Source organism: Pteronotus mesoamericanus, unplaced genomic scaffold, assembly GCF_021234165.1.
Source record: "Pteronotus mesoamericanus isolate MK-2021 breed Mesoamerican mustached bat unplaced genomic scaffold, CSHL_Meso_final contig_24, whole genome shotgun sequence".
In the NCBI taxonomy this organism is placed as follows: domain Eukaryota; kingdom Metazoa; phylum Chordata; class Mammalia; order Chiroptera; family Mormoopidae; genus Pteronotus; species Pteronotus mesoamericanus.
In genome coordinates, this window is record NW_026555100.1 from 107985 (window position 1) to 124790 (window position 16806).

General features: G+C 49.9%; 1 protein-coding gene across 2 annotated transcripts in view; it reads right to left on the reverse strand.

Moving 5' to 3' along the window:
- The window catches only part of ANXA11 (annexin A11), a 42714-nt gene that overhangs the window by 13234 nt on the left and 12674 nt on the right, over positions 1–16806 (reverse strand). For both annotated transcript variants that reach the window (XM_054572482.1, XM_054572481.1), the window contains exons 2-7: positions 7178–7240; positions 5219–5331; positions 3818–4210; positions 2347–2434; positions 2019–2113; positions 1126–1239 (exon numbers count right to left, since the gene is read on the reverse strand). In XM_054572482.1, coding sequence (XP_054428457.1) covers positions 1126–1239; positions 2019–2113; positions 2347–2434; positions 3818–4210; positions 5219–5331; positions 7178–7232 — 858 coding nt within the window. In that variant the 5' untranslated portion in view covers positions 7233–7240. The remainder of the gene's footprint in view (positions 1–1125; positions 1240–2018; positions 2114–2346; positions 2435–3817; positions 4211–5218; positions 5332–7177; positions 7241–16806) is intronic.

The following is a 16806-nucleotide window of genomic DNA, read 5'->3' on the forward strand; positions in this document are numbered from 1 at the left end:
GAACCCCAGGAGTGTATGGAATGTAGAAGACCCTGAGTTTGGTCATGACTGAGGCACTGGGGGCACATACTAAACCAAACTCAGCCGATCACAATGTGCACTCTATTTGGAATCTGGATTCAGGGGCAGCTGGTCTCTCCTGTGCCTGGATCTCTGATGGGTAAACAGACAGGGATCTTCTGCCAACCAGACATGGAAGAAGAAGCAGGGAAGCAGATGAAGAGTAAGGTGGACCCAAGAAGCAGAGACTAGAGAAACCTTGCCTGGGTGCCTGCTTGTGACATCTGGTCCCCTCTTTCTCCATGACAGGGTGCTTGTCACTATCCTCATAACTGAATCTCCACTTTGTTCTGCTTTAAGTCCTCAAGGGTATTTCTGTTATTTGCTAATAATAGAGCCCTGCCCTGGCAGAGTAGCTCCGTTGGTGAGAGCATCATCCCAATGTGCCAAGGATGCAGGTTCGATCACCAGGCAGAGCACATACAAGATGCAACTAAAGAATGCATCAATGAGTGGAGCAATAAATTGATGTTTCTCTCCCTCTCTTGCTCCCCATCTAAAATCATTTAACTAAAACAATAATGTTAATAATAATGAGTCCTAATGAATGAGGATGTCCCCACCCATGCCTCATACCCCGCTACAACCCCAGCTCCCACCATGTTTTTAAGATGGAGAGAGGCCCTGGCTGGTGTGGCTCAGTGGACTGAGCACTGGCCTGAGAACCAAAGGGTCACCGGTTTGATTCCCAGTCAGGGCACATACCTGGGTTGCAGGCCAGGTCCCCAGTAGCAGGTGTATGAAAGGCAAACCACACATTGATGTTTCTCTCCCTCCCTTTCTCCCTCTCTTCCCCTCTGTCTAAAACTAAACAAATAAAATCTTTAAAAAAAGAAAAAGATAAGAGAGAGACTTAGATGTTTCCTGACAATGACAGGCACTTCATTTTCCTCTTGAGGAAGTTACTGAAATTCCCCTTTCTACAGCACTTGGACTCCAGCCAAGGGGGCGTAAGAGTCGAAATGACAACAGTAGCTAGTGAATGGGCTAAAACACACACTACACAGTTCAGGTCTTCCCATGGGCTGTGTCCACGCACATGAACTCACACATACGCATACATACCTTGATGGCTTCTCTTATCTCATAAGCATCGAAGAGGACTGGGGTCTTCATCATAGCCAAGATAGTCTTCTCAAAGTTTCCTGACAGTTCGGATTTCAGATCTTTGATCAAATCCTGATTGGATATTCAAACAAACAAACAAAAAAGAACACAACCCTATTTACAGAATCCACAGAAGGAAGAGAATCAGAGATCTGAGGACTGGGAGCATAAAAAAAAAGAAAGAAAAAGAAAAGCCAGATCTCCATCCCCAGCTCAGACCTGCAGAATCAAAGCCTGCATTTGACCCCAATCCCCAGGGTATCTGAGGCACATTAATGCTGGAGAAGGAATAGGCTAGAACACTAGCCTATTCAATATTTACTCAGGTTTTACCTTTCTAAGATTCAAAAGCCCAAAAGTTCAAAATATACCCCACGCATTTATTCAGTACTGAAAGCCTTTGTCTTCAAAGCCCTGCTATCAGCTAGACCTCCCAGGGTGGCTGTGAGGAGGGCAGGGACAGAAGCCAGGGTTCTCAGCCTGGCTCTACCATGATTCACCAAGACCCCGGGCAACTTATTTCATCTCCACTCCCACCTGGCCTGCGTCCCCTCCTGGGAACCCTGGCTTCTGTCCCTGCCCTCCTGGGTACCTCTCATCAAATCTCAGTGCCCTATGAACTCCAAGTTTCTCCCTCAGAGCATCATTCACACCTAGAAGATGCCATCAGTTGAGAGCCCACTGGCTGGGTGAGCAACAGGAAATACCCTAACATGTCTTACTGTCCATGCAGGAGATCGAGGCCTACTCAGCCCCAAGGAAAAGCAGGGGTGAGTAGGGCTATGCTGGAGGACATGCCTTGACTCAGGAGGGACACGGTCTCCCTGTACACGTCCCCTACACACACTCACCTTCCCATAAGCTGTCTTAAAGGACAGGAGGATCTGCTGCCGCTGCTTGTTGGAGCGACTCCCCAGGCAGTCAATGATGGCCTGCTCGTCAGTCCCTGGAGGAAGAAGAGGCGAGAGTGGGCAGGGCTGGGGGTAGTGGGGATCATCTGCAGCTGGAGACTCCCAGGCATGGGTCCTCCCGTTCTTCTGGGCACCCCAACTGCACCCTCACATCCATCTTCTCTCCACTACCACCAGCGACCCCAGCCCACAGAGCTACGGGGTAACTGCCTTGGGAAGTGGGTGGGGGTGCAGGGCAGTGAGCATGTGAGCCACCAGGACTTCTCACCAAAGCCTTTCATCGCCTTTCGCAGGACCTCGGCATCTCTCAAGGGGTCAAAGCCAGGAGCATCTGTGATGGTGCCTCGCGTTCCAAACTGCTCAAACAGACTTAGGTGAGATGTCGCATCCCACAGATGCAAGACGACTTCCCCACCCCAGACTCTGGGAATAACCTTTTCTCTAAAAGATGGGGTACCTGAAGGAGTTCACAATTAATAGCACAAAGGAATCCACACTGAGTGGCCCTAATGTGGCCACTATCTGTCCTGTGTCCTGGTACTGAAGCCTCAGTCTGGTTCCCATGGCTAGTAGCCCGCCCATCTACCGCTGAGTCCTGATGCTGAAAAATCTGCCCTACTCCCAGGTCCTCCAGGGCTGGCCTGGGTTGCAGCTGAAGAAGAGGCCTCAGGTGCAGGAACCAGTGGCTTCTTGACACCTTACCACCAAAGCACACATGAGCACACAGCAGGGCCCTCCCAGTGAGGCCTGGTTAGTCCACGGAGCACCTCTGTGCAAATTAGATAAGGGTGACTCCTCTGGGGGGATGTGGGTGTCCAACCCTCATGATGATCCATGTGGCCTGACCACCTCCTGGATCAGCACTGGTCTCCTGGAATGTTTTCTAGACTCTACAACCTGCCTGCCTGCCTCACTTCTTCCTGATCACCAACACATGTGCTGCCCAGCACACTTGAATGTCCTTGTCTAAACAGTCTCTTGGTGGATCATCTTCTGTGGCTAATACAAACTGATTTTAACAGAATTAGGAGATATACTCAAAGAAAAGATGAGGTGGAAGGAAGGGTGGGAGGATGGAGAGCAGGGCAGGGGTGGGGAAATGTGTGGGGGGAGGGAAGTGAGGGGACCCTCTGTCTAAAAGTAGTCATCAAGCACATACCACTAGCCTTGTACTTGGCTGGCTTGGCCATGTAACCATGACAATGAATTCTAGGCACTGCAAACATGAACTGCTCTCCAAAATGAGCCCAGAGTAGCTTTAAAGGAACAGCCAACAATCTCCCCTACCCAAAGAAGGTTTTACAAATCCTTTCAAATGAGTTGGGAGTTGGACAGTGGGCATATCCAGGAGTTGAAGACTGAGAGCTGTGGAGCATAAAGCCATGGGCCTATCAACCTGAGCAGTTCTTACAAAACACAGAGCCCAGGCAGTAAATAAATAACACAGGGGAATGAAGAGCACCCTGGAACATCCACACCCAATTCGCACACAGAACATACAACCAAACTGGGAGAGACGGGGTAGCTCCCTAGCTCTTCAGGAACACACGCAACCACACACTGGGGCTACGGAGGCTACAAGAAGTTGACACTTCTGTTAAAACAAGTTCTAGCTGGAGGACTGAGGGCCTGCCCCACCCCGGGCCCTCGCCTGCCTTGCTAGCAGAGGACACTTGACCACATGTCTTGGGCCTCTGGAGCCAGACTGCGACTGAAGGTAGCACAGGGCTGGCACTTACCTGGGCTGGAGGTACAGCAGGGGTGACGGTCCCAGACCCTTGGTACCCTGGGTAGGTTGGCATAGGCTGCTGCTGCTGCCCAGAAGGTGGCATTGGTGGCTGCCCAGGGTAGGTCATTGGCGGCTGCCCAGGGTAGGCTGCTGGGGGCTGCTGTCCAGGAGGCGGCATTGGCTGGCCTGGCACAGGGGCCCCTGGGTATGGCGGGTAGGAGGGCATCCCAGATGGTGGGTTTCCTCCAGGGGGCGGGTACATTCCATACGGAGGAACAGGCTGCTGGGTGGAAGGGGGCTGCCCAAAACTCCCAGGGGGGATAGGAGGGTAACCACCCCCAGGGGCCGCAGGGTACATGTTTGGCATGTTGGCTCCTCCGAATGTCCCGGACATGTTGGCCGCCTGAAAGTCCACAAAGCAGAGCCTAAGGCTAGTGATGAGGCCAAGCAGGCCCCCAGGGACAGCATTACAGACCACGTGGAAATGCCCAGGCAAGAAAGTCTAACCCAACCCCACTGCCAGAGAAAGAGAGAGACTTTGCCTCTGTCCGTCCCCACCTTGAGCCCCCGCAGCAGGGTCCCAGCACCTTGACACTGTCCTACATGCATTCCACCTGCGCTGCTGACCCCCCAACCAGCTCCTGTACTCAAAGCACCCACACTTGCTCTAATACCACATGGTTCACCTATGGCAATTTCCTGTCTCTTCCCAGTGAGTAGTAAGTACTCCAGGGCTGAGTCTGTGGGCTTTTTTATTCACATATCCCCAGTACCCAGAATGGGCCGGCACAAATTAGAGTGTCTACTGGTTGCACTGTTTACATTGAACATACATTTGTTTTCAGATTATAAAATTTACTATTTTAAAAGCAAATCAACAACTAAAAGTAGCATGTCTGTCCATGCTACCAGGCAGCCACTCCCAGGCCCAACCAGAAGTCATCCACACGTACACACACACAGACACGCAGATGGCCACTTGTACACAGCACATGGACATGCATACACCTACCCACCCTCACCTCCCTGCAGTCCCTATTCTGAGCTCATACGGAAGGCATTTGATACTCATTCCATGAAGGCGCCACCCTACCCAATCCCACAGAGCCAAAAAGGACCTAACAGACTATGTGCCCAATGCATTCCTCATCCCTGATTTTACAGCTGGGCAAATGGAGATGTAGAGAGGAAGAGTGAGCAGGTGAGAGCCCTGGAAAAAACCTATACGTTCTGAGATGCCCCTCAATACACTCAGCACTCACAGGTCTCACACACACACACACACACACACACACACACACACCCACCCACCCCCCCCCCGCCTTCCCCGACACCAGGGAAGCTAGCAGCCTATACCTCTGGCCATGCAGGAGTGGGCCCAAGGGCAGCCCAGCAGGAGGGCGGGACTCACCATTCCTGAGAGGTAGTCCTGGTTGAACTGCCCTGCGTAGTTGGCCACGTTATCCAGCCCAATAGGGGGCATGCTGGGCGGGGGGTAGCCAGCACCGCCCCAGGCACTGCCACCTGAAAGCAACACCAAGCCTGTTAGCCCCCCTGTTCAGCCCCAACAGGGAAAGGCAGGGACAGCAAGCTCCTAGGTGGTAGAGGGGCAAGCAGGGTCTTGGGGACAGCATTATAGGCCACACAGAAAACACACAGGCAACAGAGTCTAACCCAATCTCACTGCCAGAGAAAGAGAAGAGGGAGACTTCCTCTCCTTCCAGGGAATACTTCCAAGTAAATATTTCCAAGCCCCTCTGTGGGGTACTGAGTATGCAAGAGGGCCAAGGCAGACTTGCCCCCCTGGGCTCACTGTCATGAAGCAGGAGTGCAGATGCAAGGACAGGGCATTTTAGCACACTGTACCAAGCCCATGAAAGCAGCGAGCGCAGGAAGCACTGAGAATCTGGGACATGAAAAGCCATGGTGGGGGGCAGAGGGGAGTCCCGCAGCTGTGGCTGTTTGCTGTCACAAGTCTGTAAGGGGCGGGGAGAAGCAGGTTGGGAAAATGGAAGGCAATGAGCCTGAGTCACAGAAAACACAGACACCATCCTTGTAAGGAGGGCAGTGAGAGAATATCAGTGAAAAGCCCCAGCTCTGAAACCAGCAGGCCCAGAGTATGTGCTCCAGGGCAAGGCCCTCACCACTGTGGTGAAGTTTTCACTGCTGACAGCAGGGATGATAATTAGTGTTTGCTTCAAGTTGCTGTGCTGAGGACTGAGAGTTAATGCCCATGCAGGGCTTAGCTGGGTGCCCAATGAGCTCCTATGTTACAGCTGTCATTGTGACAAGCAGCTAGTGTCATCGTCAGAGCTGCTGTTCTGTTAGGTACATTTCTGTTCTCCACACCAAAAAGGTCTTGAAGCCTCAAGTTTGGCTTTTCAGCTGCAGGGCTCTTGGACACTCAGGACAGAGCCTTCCCAGAATCACCTCCCTGCTCTCTCTTGCCGCTCAGGTGCTGACAGAGGCGGCAGTGGTGGAACACAAATGACAGGATTCCTACCAGGGAGAGGGGGCTCAGGCCAGCGCGGGCAAATCTGGACAAGGGCTTGCTCAAAGCGAAATGGCCCAGGTCAACCCCTGAGAAGCCAGTGGCTGAGCTGCCTTCTAGCTCTGGGCCTGTTCTTCACTGCTCAGTTGGGAGGGTGGGTCCAAATAGCCTGTGGAGCCCTCAGCAAATGTGCCTAAGGGTCTCATGGGGTGAGGGGCAATGCAGCTCAGGGTGATCAGTCTGGAATGACCCTTCCCTCCCCCTGTCCCAAGAGTTCTCAAGTTTCCTCTCCCCCGGTGGCCAAATCTCATTTCAGAAGCCCAGGTGTGAAGAGCACCATTGTGGTCAGGGCCAGGCTCTGAGCACCTAACCTGCTGGTGCATCCTCATGGCTATCAGCACACAGCTTCTGTCAGCTGAAGAAGGAGCACCCAACTGTTAGAAACCGCTTTCACTTCCTCCTTTGTGCAGGTCCCCCTGACACTGCAAAACCATGCACCCTGAGCACAGGGTAGGAGAAATGATAAGTCACCTAACAGTGCTTCAAGGACATCTATGCCAGACGCTTTACCTGGCTACCTTGTTAGTACCTGGGACAGCCCAGTGAGGAAGAGATCCATGAAGTCATTTGCAAAGGAGAAAACTGAGCCAGAGAAGAGAGGGCAACCGCCCACTACTATCAGCTAATAAGTTAAGAGACCTGGTCCTGGCCTTCCAAGGACGGCTTCAAACCCTGGCTCTCCTGGCCTCAGGGTCCATGTTCTCCTCCAACCACCTCCAGCCACCTGCCCCACCCCCACCTGGCTACACTGTGGGGGACAAAGGGAGTGAGGAAATGACGGGAAAGCAATCTCTCACCCCTCCCCACCAACTCTCTTACCTGGTGCACCTGGGGGGTAGCCACCTGCAGGCGGCGGGTAGCCTGGATAGCTCATGGTCAGATCTGAAAGGAAGAAAAAAGCCACTCAGGGTCTGCCGGGAGCTCTCATCAGCATTACCAGCAGCAGCTTCTTGGGAAAACAGCAATACCCACAAGCCAGGCCCCTGTAGGAGAAATTGCATCAGGCTGGAGTGTGGCAACCAGTTTACACTCTACCTGCCAGGGCCTCCAGCTACAAATAGCAACCAGGCCGCTGGTCTTCAGGGCCAGGCTCAGGCCTACACTCACCACTGTAGGATTCACCGCCCAGGAGCAGTGGGTTTCCTTGAAAACCCCTTTTACCCTCGGCTCCCTCCCACCTCTCTTGACAAGGGAGGCTGTGTGTGAGCAGACGTTCTGCCTCAAGAGAGTACACTGCCTCCTTCTCAGGGGTCCAGGTCTGTCTGTCTTTATCTCCAGTGTCCTTATCACCATCCATCCAACATGTGACCAGAGCCCATCTTCCTGTGCCCAACCTGCAGACCCCACACTCTCACAGCAGACCCCCAGACTGGATCAGTCCCAGGCTACACTTTCATTCTCCAGCCCCTAATCCATCCTTCAAGGGAACACCAAACATGGAACTACTGATCCCAGAAACAAGAAGGGATTTTGGGAGGGCTCATCTGATTAAGGATCTGGATCCTTAGGCACGTGAGCCAGCACCATCATGTTTCTAAGATGGAGCAGATGGAGCTCAGAAAAGGTAAGTGACTTGCAGATCAGCAGCAAGGGAAGCAAACAGGCCTGGGATCAGGGGCACTTATGGGCTGGTGCTGGATGGGATATTTGCTCTCAAAAGTCCCTTTGTAAACAGACCCCTCTGCCATGTCCCATGTTAATTAAACTACCCAGGAGAGAGGCAGATGTGCTGTGACATCAGTCACTCAGGCTGTCACACAACCTGCCTACTCTTGCTGACACTGGTAGGCCCCCTTAACAATCACACCTGCTGGCCTTAAGTGAGCAGCTCCTTGTATACTGGGCCTCAAGCCAGCACAGACCACTGGTTCGCAAACTGCAGTGCACCAGAACCACCTGGGAGGCTTGTTAAGCAATAGTGGGGCTCGCATTTACAGAAGTCTGAGTTAGTGGAACCAAAATTTGCATGTCTCACAAGTTCCCTCATCATGCTGCCTGCTGGTCCAGGCCCCACTTGAGACTGCTATCTACCCACAATATTCTAGTTGCTTTTCTTAGCTATGTTGGAGAACTGGGCATGCCGTCTCCAAGGAAACTACAGGCCTTCCTTAAGGTATCACAGGTCCCCACAGGGTGAGCCTGGTTCTTGAGCACTATGGTGAGGTCATTTGTTTTGGTCAGTGGGCCCAGAGGTTAACTGTAGGCAAAACAATGGAAGGCCAGATGATGACCAAGTGACCTTGGAGAGAGGTAGAACTGGCTACCTTCAGCGTGAACCAAAGACCCCTGTATATTGTGGTATGATTGTCAAGACCCCAGCGGGGCTGCCCTAACGCTGATTCATTGAGCAATCAGCACAAAGCCCTCCAGGTCCTGCCCTCAGCCTGACTCTTCCACCAGAACCCTCAGACCTCACTGGTGTGGAGATATCCTGGGCATCTGAATGATGGATGACTCAGGAACCTTTTGACGAGAGGAGGAGGAACTCCTGTGCAAGAGAGCAGGGTGAGCTGTGGCTATATTCCCAACGCCCCTCTTTCTGGAGCCTACCTCTACACAGAAACTTTGGGAATCAAAGACCCCTGTCTACTTCTTGTCTTCTCCCAAAGCAATGAGGGCAAAAGGCCCCAGCCACAGCCAATGGCAGGGAGGAAAAAAAGAAAGTGGGGTACTACCCTATCCCACACCCAAAATAAATGTCAGTCAGACCAAAGATTTAAATGAAGAAGTGGCCCCAAACTCCAAAGACATAAAATTAAAGTTCTGCATAAGAAAAAAATAAAGAAAACATAAAAACAAGAAAAATGACAAATCTTAAAAAGTTTTTCAAAAAAATTGTTAAGAGAAAGACCAATAACTACTAGAAAAACTTAAATGATATGAACAGATTATAGAAAGAAAACTAAATATTAAAGATGTTCAAGCTAACATGCTGAAAATCACCAATTAAAAATATAGAGATGTCAAAATTAAAAATTACACACTCTTTGGCCCAGAAACTCTATTTTGCAAACACACCTATGTGAGATGATCCACACATGGATTTGACTGCAGCATTATTTGTTACAACAAACCCCTAAATATGAGCCTAAATAAATCACACTGGAACCATACAATGGGTACTCTGTAGCTATTTTTAGAATAACCAGCTCTATATATGGATATATGAAATGATAATCATTATTAATCAAGGTATAATACTAAGCTAGTATTTTTTCAAAACATACAAACTTAGTGGTGTGTGTCTGTGTGTGTGTATATACACATGCACAGAGACCATCTCTGGAACAATAAACAAGAGACTGGGTAATACTCACTGCCTTTGACCAAAAAAACTAGGGATGGAAATGAAGCTTACTGTTTACATTTGCATTTTTTGCCATGTAAGTATTGCCTATTAAAAAACTTTTAAAAGGCCCAATTCAGGTGGGGATTTCTGAGCTCACTGGAGGCTGGAGCTGTTCTCACAGGATTTGTAGAACACACACAGGGTCCATTCAGTCCAAGACAGCCCCTCACTGAGCCTGAGGTGAACATGATTGTATAAATATACCATGGGACTCAGGCCTGGACCACTGGTGTTCCCCACCTGGGTGTTCCCCGCCTGGGGCAGGACCACAGGTCAGCCTCAGCCTGCTCCCAGGGTGACTGTGTTCATTCCTTGCAGGGCTTCAGAGTTCCCAGCAAGAGTCAGGATCTGTCCCCTGGCAATGAAGTCGGCCCTAGTGTGCCCCATAGGCTGGGTCTAATCCTGCATCCAAAGAGCAGTCCCTTCATCCCTGGGTCCCCCCCTCTCCCCAAGAGACCTCTGGTCTTCCCCTCCTAACAGAACAGTCCTTTTTCCCATTTCCTGCCTGAAATAATTTCAGGTCTATAATCCACCCCCTTCTTTTTCTCCAAATCTCTTCAGAACCAGAGGCCCCAGATGTGGTCTGGAGTGCGGTGCAGGGGCCGGGCCACCCCTCCTCCTCCTCCCCACCTCCCTGTACTGGTAACACTTGGACATTCTGGGTAATGGAGACCTGAGGCAGATTCCCATTAAGTTCCTCCCTTATCTTCTGCCCAGAACTGCAGCCTACTGAGATCTCCTGGGATTCTGAGCGAGCGCAAACATCTCAGTGTGCTCTCTCAGCTTTACTTTACATCCACCGATACAGAAAGGGCTAAGGACAGACACTCCTGAACTGTGTCTGCTGACCAGTTCTCAGCTAGACAACGGTGGGTACAGGTACTCACCAGTTACCTGGCCACCTAACTAAACCACAAAACAGCGAACATTTCCCCATGGCGCTCACTACAGTGTAAGGAGGGCCTCCATCAAAAGAGGGTTCTAACACATCTCTCACACCTAGATCCTCCTATTTAACTCCCAGGAGAAAAGCAGGCCAGCTGGAGGGCCTGGGGCAACCTTGGGACGCACCACCTTGGCTCCCAGTGCCGGCCTCTTCCCTTCCCATCTAGGGCCTGTCCTCAGAGGCTCCGGGAACCTCATGCGGTTCTAACTCAACATTTACAATCTTCCCCACTTTTCTGAAAATTAAGAAATCTGCTCATCCTTCAGTCTCTGTGTAACTTTGGCCTTCCCTTCTTCTCAAAAGAAGCCACCACCAGGGCCTGCAGTCATTGGCAAAGTCATTCCAGAACTCCTGGGCTGCCATGCCCTGGCTCAGGAGGGAGCTAGGCAGGGCCTCCAGGGGCCCCTCACCCTCCCCTCCCAACGCCTGTCTGAACTCACTGTCCACCACAGAAGGGAACATAGTCCGATACAATCCAGCAGACAGTGCCTTCTCTTTGGCATCCATGAGTGTCACACCTTCTGTGACTCTCCTATTTATTTCTGTCATCTCAAAGAAAAACAGTGCCTGGGGGAGAATACTTCGCATTGCTGACACAATTCTAACAGGGCACATCCTGCTCTAGTCACAGAACTCTAACTCGGGACTCAGGGCAGGCAGCTGGCCTTTCCGGGTTGATCCAATTCTTAGAAAGTAGCCTTGAGGGAACTTGGGGCCTCTGGTCCTGCCTCTTCTGGGGCTGTTGCAGCACAAACACCACCCTTCCTTCCTCACTGGGCCCTTCTACCTGCAGCTGTACACCGATTTCATCCAGCTATGGCCTTCCCTGGTAAACTGGTGTTTCTCAAACTTCAGTCTGCAAAACAATGGACTTGTTAACCTGCTGGACTTGTTAACATCAGATTGCCGGGTCCCTCCCCCATAGTGTCTGAATCACTAAGTCTGGGAAAGGGCCCCAAATGCTGCTTGACTACAGACCACACTTTGGGCAGCACTGCATCATCATGCATGAGAGTCCCCTGGAGAGCCCACTAAAAAAACGCACTGGGCTGGACCCTGTCATTCGGGGCTTTCAACCTGGATGGACTCGGGATTCTGAAACTTAAACAAGCACCCTCATCACCATCACCAGTGATTCTGCGCCCCGCTCTAGAAAACACTCTTTAAGGTGCAGAGACACTTTCTAGCTTTTATTCTCAGCAGTTGCCTCAGGAGAAGCACCAGAGCCTGGGTGTCACAGGATCCCACCAGAGCTGAGTTTCGGAGTGCTAGGGCACTGCTGAAAAATACAGCAGGCACACAGGGCACTTTTCAGGGACCATAAAAGGACCCATCCCCTACAGCTGTGTATACATACACAAGTATACCATTGAATTTCAAGGGCTCCATAAGGGCACTACAGAGTCCCCAGACACAGGAATCTAGAAACAGTGTGTTGGGAGAAGAGGCAGAATCACCCAGAACAAGGACCTCACTCCTCCCATCCAACAATTCAAGATGGAGATACAAGGGGGACTTCGCTCCTAAACATCTTCTGGTGTCCTGCCTGACTTTCAGGGACGTGGGAGAAAAAGGACGGGTGGAAGGCTGTACATGTTTGGGGGAAGGGGACAAACGGGAAATCTGCACTTTCCACTGAATTTTTCTGTGAACCTAAAACTGCTCTATAAATAAATTACAAGTGAAAATTTAAAAATGAAAGGAATATAAGCACACTGCAGGGAAATTCAAACCGAATAGAAAGGCACAAAGTGAAAAGCAAAAGTCACCCCCCTTCCTAACCCCCCTACCCAAAAGTTACCACTGAACAGTTTCTAAAATGGAATTCAAGACCAAAACAAAACCATACATACACAGCCCTGACCAGTGTGGCTCAAGTTAGTTGGTTGAGTGTCATTCTGCAGAGCGAAGAGTCACAGGTTTGATTCCTGGCCAGGGCACATGCCTAGGTTGTAGGTTCAGTCCTTGGTTGGGGTGCATTTGAGAGGCAACTGATCGATGTTTCTCTCCCTCTTTCTTCTTCCCTTTCCCTCTAAAGATAAAAATTTTTTAAAACTACACAGGTACAAATGTAAATGCAAATGTGTTTGTTTATATTAGTATATTAGTTTGTGTATATGTATATTCATATATGTGTAATTTTTAAAAAACAGGTACTTATTTGCTTCTCTGCAAACTCTCCTCCCTCCAGTACAAAGGTATAATTAGACTCAGTGTAATTAGTCATCTGCATTCCTGCCCCACCTGGCATACCTCCTGGCGCTGCTGGGGAGGCGAAAGGTTAGCCACCCCTCTTCTGGTCTCAGCAGCTCCCGGCCTCCATACACCAACCACCCCAGAGCACGGGACATTCCTCCCCAGGTCACTGCGCTGGATAGTGGGAGGCTACAACCCAGAATAGTCTGTGAATGGGACCCAATGCAAGACAGAAATGTCTAACATAGTTTAGTTCCAAGATTCTCCCATGGAAAAGGATCTCAGGCAGTGTGACCTGGAGCCAGGCCCTCACCTCCAGAGACCTCACTATCCCATGGGTGTGACAGGGGACTTCACTTTTCAGGGCTCTCCCTTCCATTGATTTTAGGACTCCTGAAGAAGACACACCTCTTTAAGTTCTCAGCCCAATCCTATTTATAGACTCCCAAAATGTCCATACTGGAAGGGATCTTGAAGATTATCTAGTTTCCAGCCGCCTCGGTTTTGTAACTAAAACATACCAGGGACATGGCTTATTCAAGTCACAAACACACGCTAGAACTCGGCTGGCTGAGAGCAGAGCTGCCTTCCTTTCCCTCCCAGTGCTGCAAAACCTGTGACCAACCTGAGCTAGGCTGGCTTGTTTGGTGGCCCCAGCTGGTTCTGCAGTGGGTGAACTACTTTAAAATCCCTCCTCCAAGGGCAGTGGGAAGACAGCGCAGTGACTATGCTTTGAACTGGAGTTGGCCAAGGCCATTCCTCATGGTCTGGAGGTTCCAGAAACCCTCAGAAGCCTCAGCTCACATCACTTCCCTCTCCCCATACCTATGGAAAGGCAAGGAGGGAAGCCAGGCATAGCCCAAGCTCTGCCACATACAGTCACTGAAAGTCTGACTCAGGCCTAACCTGGACCCCCATCGCCAGGTCAGTCTTGCCAAGCATAACAAGCTGCACAATGTACACAACTCAGTGCTTCCTGAGCTGTGTTCTCTGACACCAACTGAACGTCTTGCACGTTGAGAATTTACCCAGTTAAAAAAAGACAGAGATTATTTGTCCAAAATCTTTGGAAAGCACTACCTACTACATCCCCTTCCAGGAAAGTACCAATTCATAACAGCATAATGAAGGCTTTGATAAGGCCTATAACAAAGGAACTTCCTTAATTCTAACCCCAAATTTCCCAAACTTATTAGGCAATAGTAGTTGACATTTACTGAATACCTAGTATATACGAGGCACTGCGTTAAGTGGTTTACATGGAATTTAACGTCACAACAACTCTATAAAACAAATACTAAGATTATGATCCCCATATTAGAAAGGAGACTGAGAGCTTATGAAGCTTGCATAAGGCTACAGCTGGTAGATGGCTGAGCCAGAACTCAAACCCAGGCAGTCAGGCTCCATGGCCCAGGGCTTTCAGCCCATGCTCTACTTCCTCAGAGCCCACCTTCCCCAGAAATTAGTATTTCAAAGACTGAAGTGTTAAAAACACCAAGTGATGGAAGAGCAATGGATTAGGAATCAGGATGTCAGGTTTCACCATACCCCAGGTACTCCATTAGCCGCAGTACAGGGTGATGGTAAGAAATGAACTCTGAAGCCAATAGGCCCAGGTTCAAATACAGTTCTGCTCTCTACTAGTTGTGTGAGCTTATACTTAACCTTTCTGGGCTTCCATCTTCCATATCTATAAAACACAGATGGTAAGTTTAATATCAAACATTCTCCTATCACTTAACCTCTCATTATATCAGTTTCCCCAGTGAAAAATAGCAGACAGGATTAGAGGGTCTCAGAGGACCCTGGGCCTTTTGGTAATACTTAGGAATGTGGGAGCAGGGTGTGGATGGGGTGGGGGAGCAACAGGAGAGGTGGGAGCATCAGGACAGAATGAAGGCCAGAGGAAGGGAGGAGTGGAGTGAGGTTTGCAGGTTCCTTCTCTCACACCAGGCCCAGCTTTGTAGCAGCAGATCCTGTGAAAGGCTGTGTTTTATTTTCTGATATCCCCAAGGAATCCCTTCTGCATGCCCCGGGTGCCCAGGGCCTGGTCGAAGCTGCAGGAATGGGGAAGGGCAGGAAGCAGAATAAGTGGACTGTGGGGAAAGGGGGGGCATCTTTGAAAAGGCCCCTAGGACAAGAAACCAGCCTGGGAAGAAGGACTGGAGGAACCAGGGCCTTGGCCCGCACCAAGCTCCAGCTCTGCAGGCATTGAGGAGCCTGTTGTCAGTACACTCAGCCCTTCATATCCACGGATTCCGTATCCACTGATTCAACCAACCTTCAATCAAAAATATTTGGAAAAAAAAAAATCCCTGACAGTTGGTCCCTAAACAATACAGTATAAAAACTATTTACATAGCATTTACACTGTATGAGGTATTATAAGTAATCCAAAGATAATTGGAAGTATATAAGGGGAATAAATGGTAATGAAAAAATATAATAAAGATTATGTAAAAAAATAAACATCAAATTTGAAATTTAAAAAATAAAGTATATGGAAGGATGCACATAGGTTATATGCAAATACTAATCTATTTTCTATAAGTGACTTGAGCATCCTTGGATTTTGGGGTCCAAACCCCTGCAAATACCAAGGAATGGCTATACTTCCCCTCTGGCCTCTTCACCCTGACAGGCACCATTTGCTCTCCTATCAGCTGCCTTTCCAGACCAGGTCTTTGAAACTGAGAAGGGGAGGAAGCAACGCAGGAAGGACCACTTTCACATGCACAAAGATTCATACATGAGGTCTCTCCACTTAGCCTTCCACAGCACAGCTCTCTGACAAACCTGGCTCATTCCTGTTGCTGGAGAGAGCCCCCTTTGACACCTGTCCACACAACACAGACTTCTGGAATAGCCATCACTTACTCAAATGCTAAACCCAATTCAGGATTTCAAAGGAATGGAAAACAGGCAAAGGAGAACGGTGAACCTACACATGGTGTCAGCATCTGGCTGAAACCCAGGCCCTGAATATGACCGGACTCAAGCTGCAGTCCTTATAGACACCAAAGTTCTTATCAAAAGCCCTCCACCCAAGTCCTAAATATGGTCAGAACAAAAGGAAACACCCCACCCCCACTCAAAAAAAGAGGGAAATTGTGGCCTGTGTTTCTAAGGGGGGCTCAGGCTGGGGAGACAGGCCTGTGTTTGTTTCACCATTTCCACACAGGGAAGCTGCTCCCAGTTACACCTGATCAGAATGGGCTCCTCCCAGGACCAGCAAGAGAAACAGAGCAGGAGGGACCAGCAGACGTTAATCAAGCACTAGTCCCAGATGTGTCTGAGCCACCCCCCTCCATTGCCGTCCCCACTTAGCTCTCAAATCTCTCCATTCCCTGAAAATCCAACTCAAGTGCTGTTTCTCCACAATCACTAGGCCCATAGTGGGGCCAAACACTCCAAGCCCTGCAGCAGTTATGGCCTGTACAACACAACCCTTCTAGCTGAGCTGGAAGATCATGGGGAGCTACTGCTCTGAACCCCTCTCTCGTCCAGGTGGGGAAAAGGCAAACTGAGTGGCTCAACCCAGGTCCTACAGCCAAACAGCACCAACAGTGGGTCTCAGGATATCTCTTCCAGATTCTCAGTATGTCCTTCTTTCTACTACCCCCAGTTACTCTCCCTCCAACGCTCTAAACCAGCTCCCCATCTTCACACAGGCTACACTCCCCCATCAAGAGCCACAAACATCACAGGACAGTCACCAGAGACTTCTCGGCTCTGCTGTATGAATTTTACCCACAACCCACAAACATATCATCTTCTAACTCTGCTGCTGGGGAACCAGAGCAACATGTCTGGTAACACTTGCATGGTGTCCTCTTTGAAAAGGCCTCTGCTCTCTTTGTATAAGAGATCTATGCACAAGTTCCCCTAGCTCAGCAAGCTTTTTTTGACAAGGGAAGTATTGGGTTGGCTAAAAAGTCCATTTAGGTTTTTTTC